Genomic DNA, 18,822 nt, shown 5'->3' with positions numbered 1-18,822 from the left:
CTTGCTGCCCATGACATATGTATGCCAAGACAATAGTGTCCTTCAACCATCGGGCAATAGTAGTCTTTGAAGCCTTACACCCTTTCTTAGGACCGCTCAATAAGACAAAAAGATGATCTGACAATCGAAAAGCATTAGTCACTTCCAAGTACCGCAGAAGTATCCTGCAGACGTCCAGTCTCCTCAAATCCTGAGCCTGAGGAGAATTCCTATCCAAATCTGGAAAAGCTGGTAACTCAACTGACTGATTTACATGAAACACCGATACAACCTTCGGCAAAAAAGAAGGCACCGTCCGAAACACCAGAGTCCGAGATTCGCAAGAATGGTTCTCTGCAGGACAACACTTGAATCTCCGATATTCGTCTGGCCGAAAAGATAGCCACGAGGAACACCGCCTTCAATGTTACATTTTTCAACGTAGTCCGCTTGATAGGCTCAAAGGGAGGACTACAGAGCCCATGGAGAACCAAATTTAAACTCCACGAAGGACACACTGCATGCATCGGCGGGTATATATGTTTGGCTCCCTTCAAAAAACGCACCACATCCGGATGTCCTGCAATGGATGTACCATCAACTTTACCTCTTAGCCTAACGCTGCTGCCTGAACCCGGAGCGAGCTATACGCCAGTCCTTTCTTTAAGCCTTCCTGCAAGAACGTGAGAATGTGCACAATAGTGGCCTGGCGCGGGGACACCTTCATCCCACTGCACCAGGAATTGAAAACCTTCCACACCCGAACGTAGGTGAGAGAAGTAGAGGTCTTTCGTGCGCATATTAGAGTGGTAATCACAGCATCTGGATAGCCCTTCTTTCTCAACTGTCTTCTCTCATAAGCCAAGCCGCTAGACAAAAGTGAGCCGCCTGATCGAAAAATACTGGACCCTGTCGGAGTAAATTCGGTAGGTGACAGACGCAAGGGACCGTCTACCGCCAAGTTGATCAGGTCTGCGAATCACGGCCTCCGCGGCCACTCAGGAACTACGAGAATAACAGGCTCCCGGTGGGACTCTATTCGCCTTAAGACCTTCCCCACCAATGGCCAAGGAGGAAACACAGAGGAGTACGTCGTGAGGCCACGGAAGGACCAGGGCATCCACCCCTTCCAACTCGTGCTCCCTTCTGCGACTGAAGAAAAGAGCCGCTTTCGCATTCAGCAGAACCGCCTTCAAATCCAGCCGGAGGACTCCCCACCGGCGAGTCAAGAGCCGCATCGCCTCCTCGGACAGTTCCCATTTGCCGGGATCTAGCCTTTGTCGACTGAGAAAATCTGCCTGGACGTTGTCCACTCCGGCTATGTGCGACGCCGCCAACCGAAGCAGATTGCGTTCCGTCCAGACCATCAACTTGTCCGCCTCTGTGGCCACCGGCTGACTTTTTGTTCCCCCCTGACGATTTATGTAAGCCACGGTTGTCGCATAGGATCCTTACCGAACAATGCTGGATTAGCGGGAGAAAACGGTGCAACGCTAGACGAACTGCCCTTGTCTCCAACCGATTTATGGACCACTTGGACTCCTGCGCTATCCATTGACCTTGTGCTGATCGTGACTGACAGACTGCCCTCAACTGGAAAGGCTGGCATCCGTTGTCACAATCATCCACTGTGGATTCTCTAGATCCATTCCCTGCTGTAAGTGATCAGGGATCAACCACCATTCTAGACTGGCCTTGGCTGGATCCAGAAGGGGCAAGGGCAAGTGGAACTCCTCGGACTTGGGGTCCCAATGGGAAAGTAACACCCTTTGCAAAGGCCTCATATGAGCAAACACCCAGGGAACCAACTCCAGAGTAGACACCATAGAACCAAGAACTTGCAAATAGTCCCATACCTTGGGCAACTGAAGGGCCAAAAGATGTCGAACCTGAGACAATAGTTTGCCCATCCTCTCCCGAGGCAGGAAAACCTTGCCCACATACGTATCGAACCGTGCTCCCAGAAATTCCAACATCTGGGACAGTATCAATTGGCTTTTGGAGAAATTGACAACCCATCCGAGCGAATGGAGGCGATGAAAAACCGACTGCACCGCCACCTTGCAGAGCTCTTCCGATCTCGCCCGAATGAGCCAGTCGTCCAGATAGTGATGAACTAAGATCCCCTCCCGCCGCAGACACGCTGCCACTACCACCATCACCTTGGTGAAGACGTGGGGAGCCGTCGCTAAACCGAACGGCAGCGCATGAAACTGGTAATGCTCGCCCAAAACCATGAACCACAGAAACCTTTGATGATGCTCTCGGATTCCTATGTGAAGGTAAGCCTCCGTCAGATCCAAAGAAGCCAAAAATTCACCTTTGTGAACGGCTGCAATGACTGACCTCAACGCCTTCATTCAATAACGAGGGACCCGTAGAGCTCTGCTGACTTTTTTTTAAGTCCAATATCGGCCGGAAGGAGCCCTCCTTCTTGGGGACTACGAAATAAATGGAGTACCTGCCGGTCCGACATTGTTCAGTAACACCGGGACAACCACTCCCAAAGCCTTGAGCCGAGACAGGGTTTGGAATATGACCTGTTGCTTTGCCTGAGACCCGCAAGGAGACACCAGGAACAGATCCCAAAGCGGGCGAGCAAAATCCAAAGCGTAACCATGTTCTATGATATCTAGAACTCACTGGTCAGACGTAATCTTGACCCGTTCCTCGCGAAACAGGGAGACGAGACCCCCGATCTCGGGAACAGAGGAATGGGCTGGCGTACCTTCATTGGGAAGCCTTGTTGGAGGAAAATCCTTGGGAGGATCCGTCGCACTGAGGCCGTCTACCACGAAAGGAATGAGCCCAAGCCTGAGACCTTTGCGACAACTGCCAAGGGGCAAAAGACGAGCCCCTACCCATACGAAAATGGCGCTGACCCCGAAAACGACTCCGGGTCGCACCAAAAGGGCGAGACGGCCTGGGCTTGTAAACCTTATTGTCCCCTAAGGATTGAACCAGTTGTTCCAGATCATCTCCAAATAATAGCTTGCCTCTAAACGGAAAGGCGCCCAGCTGAGACTTAGAAGAGACATCAGCCAACCAACTGCGGAGCCAAAGAAGCCACCTTGCCGAAAATGTCGAGGACATCATGCGCGCAGAAGTACGAAGAAGATCGTAAAAGGCGTCCGCTGTATAAGCAACCGCTGCTTCCATGCGGTCGGCCTGTTCTGCCTCCGCTGGAGGGAGCTCTTGAGTTGTGAGTAATTGCTGAACCCATCTAAGGGTAGTTCTCTGCATAAGACTACTACTGACAGCCGCCCTAACTCAGAGGGCCAATACTTCAAATATCCTCTTGAGTAGAACCTCCAGCTTTCTATCCTGGAGGTCCTTGAGAGCTGCTCCTCCCATTACTGGAACCGTGCTGCGCTTAGCGATGGCAGACACGGCCACATCCACCTTAGGGATCTTGAGAAGATCCAAGAACTAGTCCAGCAGTGGGTAAAGTTTTTCCCATGGCCCTACCAATCCTTAGGGTGGGCTTCAGGCACATCCCATTCCCGGATCATAAGCTGTAAAAGCATCGGGTGGAAAGGAAAAGTTCTAGGAGGGGCCCGCAGGCCCGACAAAACAGGATCCGTCACCGGCCGCGGAGCCTGAATATCTAGTTCCTGTAGCACATGAGGAATCAAAGGGTCTAGCTCCTCCTTATGAAATAACAGGAGCACCCGTGGATCATCCCCCTCTACCGGAGCGGCATTGTCAACATCATCGCTCATATCCACTAGGGAGGGGTCCAGAAGCACGGACCCCGGAGGAGTGGAAGGCGCCGGTACCTCAGCATTAGGAGTGGGATGGGAAGGCCAGGTCCTAGGAGCCCCTTGATCCTCGACAGGCCTGGGGATCTTAGCAGGAGGAGAATATTGCCCTTCCAAGTCTGCCTCAGCCTCCAAATAAGCTTTGTGAAGCAGTAAAATAAACTGAGAAGAAAATGGGTGCTGTCTCTTTAAGGCCCTCCCCCCCCCCCCCCCCCCCCCACCGAGGCACGGCAGGAGGAGGAGAATCATGTCCCAAATCGTGAGGCCTTTGGGGGCTTAACGTAGGCGGAGAAATCGGCGGGAAATCCCCTCCCCCTGCGCAGCATCAGGGCCCGAATCAGGCAAAATGGCTGCCGTTCCTGCGCTTGTCGGGGACGGGGCAGGCCTCTCCTTGTGAACTGTAATTGCGGCCTAAGCCATGCGATCGCGAGCTCTTTCACAGATCCTCCTATTATTATTATTATTTTTTTTTTAAATATGAGCCATCTAAAGAAAGAAAATATTAAGAAAATCTATTAAGATTACAGGGGGACCGCAAGTGCCACTTTCATCTGCTGGAGTCAGAGTAATACTGAAGGGACCAGAGGGCGCTCCAACCTATAAGAAGCCGTCCTTACAATTTTGCTCTGACTCCATCTGCTGGAAGGGGGACATAACCCACTGTCTGGACTGATCCGGGTATATACAGGGAACTGTCTGACTGCAGCCTAAGCCGCGTGATCGCGGCAATGCTGATTCTTTTCCCTGCAATCGGCAGCTGTGAAGGCCCCTCGACCCCGGGGATACAGCGGGAGCAGAGGCCTTCACGAGAGAGCCGCACTGCTGGCTCTCCATACGCTACACATCGCGATCCTCACGGCATGGTAATCTAAGCCGTAAGTAGAAAATCAGGTGAGTGAAGCAATTCACCCCCTCCGGAGCCCCGGGAGATTTCAGCAGGCTCGCTCTGTATAAAGGCTTATCCTTTGTCTTATGTATTTATTTTTTCTTTTTCAGAGCTACTCAACCAGGGGAATGTACGTCCCTGGGCTTAATATGCAATTTGTAGCTCCCACCAGAGGAATTAAGACATCTCTGGCACTGTATTGGGGGGGGGGGGGGACACTGGCCTACCGGTAAATCCCCCCCCAACTCACCGGGCTGTGTCAATATTCTCCGGGTATTAAGGCCAAGGGCAGAAGCCCAGCCTTGCCTGCTATTACAAAGTGATCTCAGTCTTCCCCCCCCCCTTTTTTTTTTTACTACTACTTACTACAAGTTGATCTAGTCAAAGGTGCAGTACTAAGGTTAGGATACCCCCTTCACTTATTAATCAATCAAATAGGAAAATTAGTTCTTACCTGATAATTTTCGTTCCTGTAGTACACGGATCAGTCCAGACACCTGGGTTGTGACTCCGCACCAGCAGGTGGAGACAGAGTAAAACTTGTCGGGCTCCCTACATATAGTAAGGTGCCACCCACAGCCCCTCAGTCGCACGTAATGTCAAAGCCAGATAAAGCCAAAACTAGCTAACTAGAAAAAAACCCCAAACATGAGGCCAATTCACAACAGCCCCTGGGGCGCGCCACGCGCCAGCCGCTTGTCCTTCGGGGGCACCGACATGTCTCTAGGGCGGGCCGACCTCTTCCGGGAGCGAGACCGTCCATCTGCATCTCCTGGCACCTTCCCGTGCCTGCGCCGCTCCCTCTGATACTTCGCCAACTTTTTTAATAAAAAATTAAAATCCTCCGAAAAGGACTCCTCCGAGTCCGAGTGCCCCTCCCCCGAACCCCAGTCAGCCGCATCGGAGGCACCCCGAGGTGCCCCCGACGCGGCCCGAGGCTGGGGAGAGAGCGGAGGGGGCTGGAAGTCATGTTCCATGGCTCTCCTGGTCGCCTCGTGGACGGTCGACAAAATGGCCGCCGCTCCCGCGCTAAGCGGGAACGGATCCGGCCCCCCCTCCTGGACTGAAACAACGCGTGGCGGCGAACGAGATGCCCGGGTCCGACCCCCCCGATCGCCCCCGGACGGTCCCTCGCCTCTGGCGAGGCAACTAGAGCACATGCCGACCCTCGAGACTCGCGTGCGCGCGGAACCGCACGCGCAGCAGGCGGCCCCGACGGGCATTCCGGCCGAGAACTAAATCAACGAAAACGCCGCCGCCCTAAGGAAAAAAACGCCCCCCCCCCCCCCCCCGAACGAAACCGTCGCGCGAGAGAGAGCCGGCGCAAAAATAAAAGAAACTTTTTTTTTTATTTTTTTTTACTTCGATCGCTGACCAGGGTGCTGAAGGCCTCCGGGCTCCACTGGGGGTGAGTGAACCGGGCTCCCCGGTGTCACCCCCAACGCTGCTGCCAGAGGGGCCGGGTCCTCGACCCCAGCAGCGGCCTCTACCAGGGGAGGATGATCCCCTCAGGATCTGGCAACCCCCCTGGGAGACACTTCCACCGGGAGCTTCCTGGCCAAAACTTTCTAATTAATTTTCTTTTTGTTTTTTTTTTTACTATGAATTAAAATAAAAAAGGGAATCCGCTATCCTCTTTTTTCCTGTTTTTTTTTTTTTTTCTATCCCTGACTGGCTAACTCCAACCCCAGGGATCCCAGAGACTGTGGGTGGACCTGCCCCATCTGCTGGAGACAGAGAAAGACTGAGGGGCTGTGGGTGGCACCTTACTATATGTAGGGAGCCCGACAAGTTTTACTCTGTCTCCACCTGCTGGTGCGGAGTCACAACCCAGGTGTCTGGACTGATCCGGTACGTACAGGGAAAAAGAATTTTGCAAAGGATCAGGACTGCAGGTTATGCCATCCTACATCTGCTGGAGTCAGAGAAATACTGAAGGATCGCAGGTGGCACACCGGGTTATCTGGGGGTGTTTTTCAGCTTTTCTCTAACTCCATCTGCTGGAAGAGAGGCATAACCCAGTGGTCTGGACTGATCCTGGTACATACAGGAAACTAATCTGAGCATATACTGTGTGTACCTGTCTCTACAGGAGTGCTTTCCTCTTCACTCTTTTCCTCTGTCTTGTTGGCTGCCTGCTCTTCCTCAGCAGCAGCTGCATTCTGCTTGCGCTCGGCCTGCTCCGTGGCTTCTTTTTCCCTTTCCTCCTGCCGTTTGCGGGCCTGTTCTTCTGCTTGGGCAATCTCACATGCAATCTTCTCCATGTCCACTTCTACTTTCAAGCTGCACAGCTGCCAAGCACAAGCAAAAGCCAGTTTAACAGCTTACTGGTTTCCTTTTAATGGTAATGCACCTCTCAAAAGACACTGCTTCCACTGGCCTCAAAGTGACTGCTTCTCAGCCTTGTGGCTAAGATCTAGTGCAGGGTTAGTTATAACAAGAGGATGGTCTCTTCTTGCCCTTTTGTTCAAGACTGAGAACCTGTTTGGTATCGGACATTCAAGCCCTGGCACCCAACCCCACTAGGGACAAGATTACATTATGACCGCTGCTAAAACAGGAAGATTCAACTTCCTATTACACCCCTAAACCCCACAAATACCAGTTCTACAACAAGTAACTGCATTTGGGAGCCCCTGCTTCAAACAATGTGTGGAGCAAATGATTGGAAATGGAGATTTTAGGGGCAGCAGTCCATACCCGTTTCAGTTCATTGTTAAATGATTCGGTACTCTCTAAGAACTTTCTCTTCTTCTCCTGGTGACGCTCCTCGATCTGCAGGAGCTCTGCTTCTAACTTTCGCTGAAATACATACACCAGCAAGATTTTATTAAATGAAATTAAAAAAAAATATAACATTTCACAAAGGTGAACATTTTAAAGCCTGAATATGTATATGTAGTCTAAGATCATTCTGGCACAGTGCAGCATGTCCGCTTGTATAAGTAAATACATTCCCCCCCCCTTACACATTTAACTATGAGCTTACCTGATCCCACTCTTTATGACAACTTTTGAAACTATTTTCTTTATTTTGAATAGAAAAGAAAATAGGTTCTTACCTAATTTTCGTTCTTGAAGTACCAGAGATCACTCCAGACAAGTGGGATTTGCCTCCCTACCAGCAGATGGAGGCAGAGAACCAAAGAGTTTGAGGCACAGTTACATAACCTAGCATGCCACCTACAGTCCCTCAGTATTGACCTGTACCCAGCCAGATTAGAAATCAACCACCCCAACTATTGTGAAATTAAGCAGAAAACACTGAACTTGAACAGGCAAACCCCTGAACATAGCATGACTGCCAAAAGTCCAAAGGAGAACCAAGCAACCAGGCCATCGTCTGAAGGCTCTTACTATGTACAACCTGACAGTTCTTCTCATAAATGTGACCTAACATGGACATGACACCACGGTCTTGAGCAAAATGTACACCAGGATGGGTCTATAGACTGATCTGTGGTACTTCAGGAACAAAAATTATCAGGTAAGAACCAATTTTTCTTTCCTATTCATACGCTAGATCAGTCCAGCAAGTGAGATGTACCAAAACACCCCTACACTGGGCAGGTCCGCAAAAGACCCCCACATAACACACTATCGCCAAAAGACACTTCACCTGGAGCCTGAACATCCAACCAGTAATGGCAAGAAAAAGTGTGCAAAGACGACCACGTTGCTGCTCCACAAATCTCCTGCAGCGAAACCAACTGACACTCGGCCCAAGAAGCCGCCTGCGCTCTAGTAGAATGTGCACACAATCTATCCGGAACCTGCTTTCCTTTGCAAATGTAGGCCGAGACAATAGCTTCCTTCAGCCAATGGGATATTGTGACCTCGGAGATCTTGCAACCCTTTCTTGCCCCTCCAAATATCATGAACAAATGATCCGACTGCCGAAAACTGTTGGTGATTTTTAAATAACGCAACAAAACCCAATGAGCATCCAAAAGATGGAGCTCCCAGGATTCAGACAATTCTTCCAACCAATTCGGAAAAGCAAGCAGCTCCACTGTGATTCAGATGGAAGGCAAAAACCACCTTAGGCAAGAATGAGGGAACCGTACACAATGAAACCCCATTTGAGATTCTCGGAAAGGGCTTCCTACAGGATAAATCCTGCAACTCCGAAATTCTTCGAGTTGAACAAATCACCACCAGAAAAACTACCTTCAGAATGAGATCCTTCAATGAAGCCTTTTTCAACGGCTCAAATGGAGGACCATAAAGCACCTGCAATACTAAATTCGAACTCCATGCTGGGCACAACGCCTACGCGCCAGAGGACGCAGATACTTAATTGCCTTGAGAAACCTCACCACTTCCGGATGCGAGGCCAATGTCCTTCCTCGCAACCTGCCTTGGAGATAACCCAAGGCCGCCACCTGAACCCACAGCGAATTGTAAGCCAGACCCTTCGAAAGGCCGTGCTGCAGAAAGGCCAACACCTGAAGAATATCTACCCGCAACAGGTCAATGCCTTCCTCTACGCACCAGTTGTTGAACATTCGCCACACACGGACATACGCCATAGACGTGGCCGGCTGCGTGGCCTGAAGGAAAGTGGAAATCACTGGTTCAGAGTAACCTTTCAACCGCAAACCGCCTCTCAAAAGCCAGGCTGTGAAACAGAAGTGATCTGCTTGATCAGAGAAAACAGGACCTTGCCTTAAGAGCTTCTTTAGATCAGCCAATCTCAGAGGCCCTCCCACTGCGAGGTGAATCAGATCTGTGAATCACAGACAACGCTGCCACTCTGGCGCAACCAACACCACTCGGCCCGTATGTTTCTTGACGCGATGTAACACCCAGCCTATAAGAGACCATGGCGGAAAACATACAGAAGAATCCCTGTGGGCTACAGAAGAACCAAAGCATCTATGCCCTCGGCTCTGAACTCTCGCCTGCCACTGGAGAACTGACACGTTGGCATTGTTCTTGGTCACCATCAGATCCAGACCTGGATTGCCCCACTGGGACTGGATAAGATTGAAGGCTTCCACCGACAGTTCCCCTTCTCCCGGGTCCAACTGCTGTCGGCTGAGATAGTCCATAAGAACATGCCATACTGGGTCAGACCAAAGGTCCATCAAGCCCAGCATCCTGTTTCCAACAGTGGCCAATCCAGGCCATAAGAACCTGTCCATGTTACCATTGCTAGTAATAGCAGTGGCTATTTTCTAAGTCAACTTAATTAATAGCAGGTAATGGACTTCTCCTCCAAGAACTTATCCAATCCTTTTTTAAACACAGTTATACTAACTGCACTAACCACATCCTCTGGCAACAAATTCCAGAGTTTAATTGTGCGTTGAGTAAAAAGAACTTTCTCCGATTAGTTTTAAATGTGCCACATGCTAACTTCATGGAGTGCCCTCTAGTCTTTCTATTACGGGGCACATTTAAAACTAATCGGAGAAAGTTCTTTTTTACTCAACGCACAATTAAACTCTGGAATTTGTTGCCAGAGGATGTGGTTAGTGCAGTTAGTATAACTGTGTTTAAAAAAGGATTGGATAAGTTCTTGTTCACTTAGAGAACAGCCACTGCCATTAGCAATGGTACCATGGAATAGACTTAGGTTTTGGGTACTTGCCAGGTTCTTGTGGCCTGGATTGGCCACTGTTGGAAACAGGATACTGGGCTTGATGGACCCTTGGTCTGACCCAGTATGGCATTTTCTTATGTTCTTATTACTGAAAGAGTAAATAACCGATTCACATCTACCCGTTCTAGACCTCTCATGATTTTAAACACCTCTATCATATCCCCCCTCAGCCGTCTCTTCTCCAAGCTGAAAAGTCCTAATCTCTTTAGTCTTTCCTCATAGGGGAGTTGTTCCATTCCCCCTTATCATTTTGGTCGCCCTTCTCTGTACCTTCTCCATTGCAATTATATCTTTTTTGAGATGCGGCTACCAGAATTGTACACAGTATTCAAGGTGCGGTCTCACCATGGAGCGATACAGAGGCATTGTGACATTTTTCGTTTTATTCACCATTCCCTTTCTAATCATTCCCAACATTCTGTTTGCTTTCTTGACTGCCGCAGCACACTGTCCTCTCCAGACACATGAGAAGTGGCTATTCCCTTCAAATGCAGCTCTGTCCAGACAAACAGCTCCAGAGCCTCCTGGGCCACTGTATGGCTCTTCGTTCCCTCCTGCCAATTGATATATGCCACTGTAGTGGCATTGTCTGAAAATACTCGGACCATCTGACCTTGAATCAATGGAAGGAACTCCACCAACGCTCTGCAGACCTCTCTCATCTTCAACTGGTTGACTGACCAAGTCGCTTCTGTTGGTAACCACAGACCTTGTGCTGACCACCCTGGCAGACTACTCCCCAACCCTTGAGGCTGGTATCTGTGGTCACCACGACCCAGCTCAGGATCTCCAGATCCATTCCCTTTTCCAAATTTGGCTGAAACAGCCACTACATGAGACTGGGCCCGGAGGTTCCTAGAAACGGAACAATCAATGAAACTCCTCCGACAATGGATTCCATTGTGAGCACAGCGCCCTCTGGACTGGACACACGTGAGCAAAGGCCCAAGGCACCAAATCCAAGGTAGACACCATTGACCCCAGCACAATAAGATAATACCAAGCCCTGGGGACTGCCATCCTCAGAAAGCATTGCCCCTGAGCCTGCAGAATCCTCTCGGAAGTGAGAAAAAAACTTTCCCAACACGAGTATCGAATCTCGCCCCCAGGAACTGAAGAGTTTGGGTGGGACACAAATGGCTCTCTGCCCAATTGATCACCCAGCCCAAGGTCTGCAATCGATCCAACACCCTCCTCCACTGACTGTGGACATTCTTCTTCCAATTTTCCTCTAATCAGTGAGTCAACCAGGTACGGTTGAACTAAGATCCCCTCCCTGCGGAGGGCTGCCGCTACCACTACCATCACCTTCGTGAACGTGCACGGCGCTGTTGCCAGTCCAAATGAAAAGGCCCTAAACTGAAAAAACGGGGCACTCGAGGTAATACATTCATCTTTTGCAAATCGAGAATGGGACGAAAGACCCGTCCTTCTTTGGTACATAGTCCCGCTGCTGGCACCGGGACTATGGGGCCCAGGCCCTGCAGAAGCTCCAATGTTGCTCAAATCGCTTGCAGTCTGGGGGCCTGACCTGTGAGGAAGGAAGGAGCCGACCTGACCTGCCCGGCACAGTGGAGTGGTGAGGAGCTGACATCGCCTGCACCTGCGGGACTCCTGCCCCCTGACGTCATCGGCCGGAGACCGCGAGCTGAAAAGCCCGCGGGACAGAGTGGAGTTTGGGGCCTGACCTGTGAGGAAGGAAGGAGCCGACTTGACCTGCCCGGCACAGCGGAGTGGTGAGGAGCTGACATCGCCTGCACCTGTGGGACTCCTGCCCCCTGACGTGATCGGCCGGAGACCGTGAGCTGAAAAGCCCGCGGGACAGCGGCGCACCGTAGCCGCCGGCGCAGCGTCTAAGCTGCGCACGTCCAAGGGGCGTACGCGACTTAGATAGACTTGGATTAGCTTGGATTGTTTTTGAGAATTATTAGGCTTTTTATGGGGCGTAAAAGGAAGGCGAAATTTGTCACCTTGTCTCCAGCCTTACACGGATTCGGACCGATGGACGCCCATGTACGTAGGATTTCGCCACAAAGGGACTGCACTAGAGACTCTTATGAGGCCTCGTTGAGTCCTGGCACAGGCCCAACACCTCTACAACCCCTACCCGGAAAATCAGGAGGAGAATCCAATTTGCAAGATCAAGCAAGAGTAAGTGATTTGGAAAATATTTCTCAATCGCTGAATGTTGCAGAGACCTCCCAGTCTGATCTAGACAGGGTATGGGTGAAGATCCTCCAGTATTTAACATTGAGAGTGCAAGGTTAGATACCGTTGACACAAACAATGTGACGTTGGGGGATATATGGAGGATGATGGTTAAATTGGACTCTAACATGCAAAAGATGAATATATCTCTAGGAGCAATTGTAAATCGTAATAAGATCTTAATACAGGAACAGGGGAAGAAGTTAAATGGGATTGAAACTACTATGTCCAATTTATCTATAGAAGTAGATAATGTTAAGAAAATGGAAGATTTACATACGGCAGATAATGTTATATTACATGCAAATATGGAAAATTTGGAAAATTTTATGCGAATAAAAAATCTCCGTATTGTCAACTTCCCTATTACCAGATTATTGTCACTATTAGAGATGTTTTCGAAATATGTAAGAGAAATTTTAGTATGTGAAGAGGTTCCAGCTATTTCGAAAATTTATTACTTCCCACGCCAATTAGATACTGCACCAGGGAGAGAAGTAGAAGACTCTCCAAGTGTATCTACCTTCTTGGAGGAATCAATAGATTTAATAACTAAGAGGACAACCCTGTTTGTTTCCTTTGCCTTAGAGAGAGATAAGGAGAAGATTATGGAAAAATTCTTTAAGAATAAAGATATATTGTTTTGTGGACAGAAGGTTTTCATTTTTCCTGATGTCTCCAAACCAACACAGGTTAGGAGGAGGCAGTTTTTAGCCCTAAAAAAAGCAACACTAGAGCTGGGAGCTACTTTCTTTTTAAAGTACCCCAGCAAATGCTGCATTAATTATCAGGGGAAAAAATTTATTTTTTCACAACCCTCACATTTGGAGAATTTTTTGGTTGATAAAACTCAAGCAAAGTTAGAGAATGAAGTATCACCATCGTTGAGCCAAACATAATGAATAATAGTTAGAGCTCCTGCTTCCTTGATAAATTATTATTTGGAATGTATGATATATCCTTAATAGGCCCCCATGTTATAAGGTTTGAATATAGCAGTGGTTTTTTTTATGTATGGAAAATTTCTTTTCTTTAGATATTTGTGAATTATTGCTGTTATAGGAAAATTAGGACTTACCTGATAATTTTCATTCCTGTAGTACCGAGGATCAGTCCAGACTGCTGGGTTATGCCTCCCGTCCAGCAGATGGAGTCAGAGAGAAACTGAAAAGGCACCACTGATATACCCTGGTGCGCCCCCTGCGATCCTCCAGTATAATCCATAACAAAGCATTATGAAATTAGAAAACAATGGCAAATTCTGTGACTAGCTCAAGATAAAGATGAAACGTATATGAATATGTGGAAAAATGAGGAAACCATGAAAACAACCAAGTGCCCGTAAAAAAACGGAACCCGAAAAACACGAAAAACAACCGTTGCGGGACTCTACACTCTTCACTGACATGGGCGGGCGTCTGGACTGATCCTCGGTACTACAGGAATGAAAATTATCAGGTAAGTCCTAATTTTCCTTTCCCTGTACGTACCAGGATCAGTCCAGACTGCTGGGAAGTACCCAAGCTGCCCTAAACGGGGTGGGACCCTGACAGTCCCGCACGAAGCACACCACTGCCGAATGAGTCCACCGTCGGAGCGCGCACGTCCAATCGGTAATGTCTAGCAAAAGTGTGCAACGACTTCCAAGTAGCCGCTCGGCAAATTTCCTGCGAGGAAATAAACCCACTCTCTGCCCACGACGCCGCCTGGGAGCGCAGAGAATGAGCCTTAAGACCCTCCGGAACGGCGCGACCTTGGGAAATGTAAGTAGACACAATCGCCTCTTTCAACCAGCGTGCGATCGTAGTTTTTGAAGCTTTATTTCCCTTCTTGGGACCACCCCACAAGACAAACAGATGATCAGACAACCGAAAGGTGTTGGTAACGTCCAGGTACCGCAAGAGCGTCCTTCGAACATCCAACTTGCGAAGTTCCGGTTGCCGCGACGCTTCAACCCCGTCCACCGCAAAGGCCGGTAGGTCCACCGTCTGGTTGACGTGAAAAGCGGAAACTACCTTAGGCAAAAACGAAGGAACGGTACGTAGAGAAACCCCCGAATTAGAAATACGGAGAAAAGGTTCCCTACAAGACAACGCCTGAAGTTCCGAGATTCGGCGAGCCAAACAAATAGCGACGAGAAAAACAGCTTTGAGAGTGAGATCCTTGAGAGTAGCTCTTCGTAGGGGTTCAAACGGAGAAGTACAAAGGCCCCGGAGAACCAATTTTAAACTCCAAGAAGGACAGATAGGTCGCACCGGGGGACGCAAATGTTTAACTCCTTTTAAAAATCGTGCAACATCCGGATGCATGGCAATGGAAAATCCGTCAAGTTTACCGCGGTAACAGCCTAAGGCTGCTACCTGCACACGCAGAGAATTATAGGATAAACCCTTCTTCAGACCCTCTTGCAAAAAAGTCAGAATATGAGACACCGTTGCCTTCCGCGCCGGCACTTCCAGACCCTGACACCAGGAGTCAAAAACCTTCCATACCCTGACATAAGCAACCGAGGTAGAGGGCTTACGAGCCTGCAGAAGAGTAGTAATGACCGACTCGGAATATCCCTTCTTTCTCAATTGCCGCCTCTCATAAGCCAAGCCGCTAGACAAAAGCGATCGGCCTGGTCGAAAAATACTGGACCCTGCCGAAGGAGTCGAGGCAGATGACAGAGCCGCAAGGGGCCGTCCACCGCTAGATTGATGAGGTCGGCGAACCACGGCCTCCTCGGCCACTCCGGAGCTACGAGAACGACGGGTCCCGTGTGGGATTCTATGCGACGCAATATTTTCCCCACCAACGGCCACGGTGGAAACACATACAGAAGAATGTGCGCGGGCCAGGGAAGAACTAGCGCGTCCACGCCCTCCGACCCGTGTTCCCTTCTGCGACTGAAGAAGCGAGCTGCCTTGGCATTCAAACGAGTTGCCATGAGGTCCAACCGGGGAGTTCCCCACCGGCGACAGATGAGTCTGAGTGCCTCGGGAGATAGTTCCCACTCTCCCGGGTCTAGTCGTTGCCGGCTGAGAGAGTCTGCTTGAACGTTGTCGACTCCTGCGATGTGAGACGCCGCAATCCGAGACAGGTGCTGCTCTGCCCACACCATCAATTGGCTGGCTTCGGTTGCTACCGGTAGACTCCGTGTACCGCCTTGCCGATTTATATACGCTACCGTGGTTGCGTTGTCGGACAAAACCTGAACTGCTCTGTCCCGAATCAAAGGCAGAAAGTGCTGTAACGCTAGGCGAACCGCCCTTGTCTCCAAACGATTGATCGACCACTTTGTCTGAGGAGGCGTCCAACGTCCCTGAGCGGACTGAGACTGACAGACTGCTCCCCAGCCCGTCAGACTGGCATCGGTCGTGACAATGATCCATTGAGGTGGCTCCAAATCGGTGCCTTTGAGCAAGTGGACCGGATCCAACCACCATTGTAGACTGGTCCTTGCTGGGGGTAAGAGTGGCAAAGGTATCTGAAACTCTTCCGATTTGGGGTCCCAACGAGACAGAAGCGCCCTCTGTAGCGGCCGCATATGCGCAAACGACCACGGAACCAAATCCAGTGTGGACGCCATATATCCAAGAACCTGTAAGTAATCCCATACCACAGGCAGGGGAAGGGCGAGGAGACGGCGAACGTGCACCATCAGACGCTCCATCCTTGCCTGTGGGAGAAAAGCCTTTCCCACTGTCGTATCGAACGAGGCGCCCAGAAATTCCAAATTCTGGGAGGGGATCAGATGGCTCTTGGGGTAATTGACAATCCACCCCAAGGAGTGGAGCCGGTGAAGGACTGCCTGAATCGCATCTTCGCAGAGACGTCGCGATTTTGCTCGGATGAGCCAGTCGTCCAAATACGGGTGTACCAACACTCCGTCTCTCCGAAGACTCGCCGCCACCACCACCATTACCTTGGTGAACACCCTCGGAGCTGTCGCCAGACCGAACGGAAGAGCACAAAACTGGAAGTGAGACCCCAGGACCATAAAGCGCAGAAATCTTTGATGGAACTCTTGTATTCCTATGTGCAAGTAAGCCTCCATGAGATCTAAGGAAGCCAAATACTCGCCTTTGTGTACCGCAGCGATGACCGAGCGCAGGGTCTCCATCCGAAACCGCGGTATGCGCAACGCCCTGTTGACTCGCTTGAGATCCAGAATTGGCCGAAATGTGCCCTCCTTCTTGGGAACGATGAAATAAATGGAATAACGGCCCGTGCGTTGTTCGGCGGGCGGCACTGGAACTATTGCTCCCAGCGCTTGCAACTGCTCCAGGGTCTGAGCAATCCGCTGTTGCTTTACCAGAGAACCGCTGGGAGAGATAAGGAACAAATCGCGCAGGGGCCTTGCAAAATCCAAGGCGTAGCCGTGAGATATAATGTCGAGGACCCATTGGTCTGAGGTAATTGTGGCCCATTCCTCCCGAAAGTAAGAGAGTCGTCCTCCTACCTCCGGGACGGAGGAATGGACCGGCGTCCCTTCATTGAGCCGCCTTAGAGGTGGCGAAGGTATGAGACGCCCCTGCGCGTGCCGGCCTTCTACCACGAAAGGAAGGAGTCCATGACTGGGAACGCGTAGACGGCTGTTGTGTAGCAAAAGAGGACCCCCTTCCCGATCGAAAACGGCGTTGCCTGCGAAATCGTCTGTGGAAGGTACCCGAAGGGCGAAAAAATCTAGGCTTGTCCTCTGGCAACTTGAACACCTTATTCTCCCCCAAAGATCGAATAAGGTCTTCTAACTCGGTGCCAAATAACAATTTACCCCGAAAGGGAAAGGAACCGAGTTGGGCCTTGGAGGAAGAGTCTGCTGCCCAGTGACGCAGCCAGAGTAACCTCCGTGCCGACACAGCCGAAGACATAGACCGGGCCGAAGTGCGGAGGAGGTCATAAAAGGCATCCGCGGCGTAAGCCACCGCGGATTCAAGATCTGCCTCCGGATGAAGCAGAGCAAGCGGTTTGCTTGCTCTGCTTCATCCGGAGGCAGATCTTGAGATGTCAACATCTGTTGTACCCAGCGAAGGGTAGCCCTTTGTACCATGCAGCTGCAAACGGCCGCCCGTACCCCCAAAGCTGAAACCTCAAAGATGCGCTTAAGCAACGTTTCCAGCTTCCGATCCTGAAGATCCTTAAGGGCCGTACCCCCTGTTACGGGAATGGTGGTATGTTTAGCCATGGCAGTGACCGCCGAATCCACCCTTGGCACCCTAAGGAGCTCCAAGGAATCAGCTGGGAGAGGGTAAAGCTTATCCATAGCGCGGCTGACTCTAAGAGTTGCCTCCGGATTATCCCATTCCCGGGATACAAGCTGAAACAGTTTATTGTGAAAAGGAAAAGCATGCGCAGGCGTGCGGAGCCCGTCTAATTCAAAATCCCCTGGCTGGGAATTGGAGTCAACCTGGGGTACTGGAATCTTTAGTTCCCGAAGGACATGGGCAATCAAAGGATCCAGTTCTGCCTTATGAAATAACCGGAGTATCTGAGGATCATCCCCCTCAACCGGGTCCGTACCCCCTACATCCATATCAGGATCCGGCGTGGACGGATCCTGTGAAAGGGGGACCGGAGCCACATGCCGAGGGGGTTTTGGAGGGGGAGCCGAAGGAGCTGGAGCAGCCTGCTGCGGAGGTTTAGGAGGAGCCGGGGCTGCATCCCCCAAGCCAAAGAGACCAGTAGAAATTCTCCCCCGTTTATCTGGGGCAGGAGTACCCTGTTCCCATTCCGTTTCGGCCTCCATATAAGCCTTGTGGAGCAAAAGTACAAATTGTGAGGTAAAAGGATGAGGCCTCTTTAAAGAACCTCCTTTTGCTCCCCCAGGTGGCAAATTAATAGGCCCTGGTAACCCGCGGGGGCTAAGGTCCGGTGGGGACAGGGGGGGGAGGTCCTCCCCTTCGTCCGACGAAACCGCGTCGCGATCTGAATCATTTAAAATGGCCGCCGAATTCTCCAAAATGGCCACCGCCCCCAGTATCGGCAGCGCGGACTGCCGAGGTTTGGCCGACGCTGCCCTTGCCCCAAGCCGCGGGGAAGAGGAGCTCCCGGCCGCGGCTGACCCCCGCGAGGAACCCTCACCCCCGGGAAGGCACCTGGAGCAAAGGCCCTCGCGGGAGAGCCGACGGCCCGGCTCCCCACATGCCGTACAAACAGTTCCTCGGGGCATGCTTTTTAAATTATTTTTATTATTTATTTATTTTTTTAAACCAAAAAACGGCGCGAAAAACGGCGCGAAAAACGGCGCGAGCGGGGGCTGGGTGACAAGCCACCCCTTCCGGAGACCATAGTGAGGAACGCAGGCAGTGGACACAATTACCTCGTTTTTTGTTTTTTTTTTTAAATCGCTGCCACCGGCAGCTAAGATTACCTCATAGACAATTTGCTTGTGGAGCCTG

General features: G+C 50.7%; 1 protein-coding gene across 3 annotated transcripts in view; it reads right to left on the bottom strand.

Moving 5' to 3' along the window:
* SMARCE1 (SWI/SNF related, matrix associated, actin dependent regulator of chromatin, subfamily e, member 1) overlaps window positions 1–18,822 on the bottom strand; it is a 90,336-nt gene that overhangs the window by 2,813 nt on the left and 68,701 nt on the right. For all 3 annotated transcript variants that reach the window (XM_029572424.1, XM_029572423.1, XM_029572425.1), the window contains exons 9-10: window positions 7,327–7,428; window positions 6,707–6,917 (exon numbers count right to left, since the gene is read on the bottom strand). In XM_029572424.1, the coding sequence (XP_029428284.1) occupies window positions 6,707–6,917; window positions 7,327–7,428 (313 nt within the window). The remainder of the gene's footprint in view (window positions 1–6,706; window positions 6,918–7,326; window positions 7,429–18,822) is intronic.

The sequence above is a fragment of the Rhinatrema bivittatum genome, chromosome 12, assembly GCF_901001135.1.
Source record: "Rhinatrema bivittatum chromosome 12, aRhiBiv1.1, whole genome shotgun sequence".
Lineage (NCBI taxonomy): Eukaryota > Metazoa > Chordata > Amphibia > Gymnophiona > Rhinatrematidae > Rhinatrema > Rhinatrema bivittatum.
This window is presented reverse-complemented; position numbering and strand designations above follow the sequence as displayed.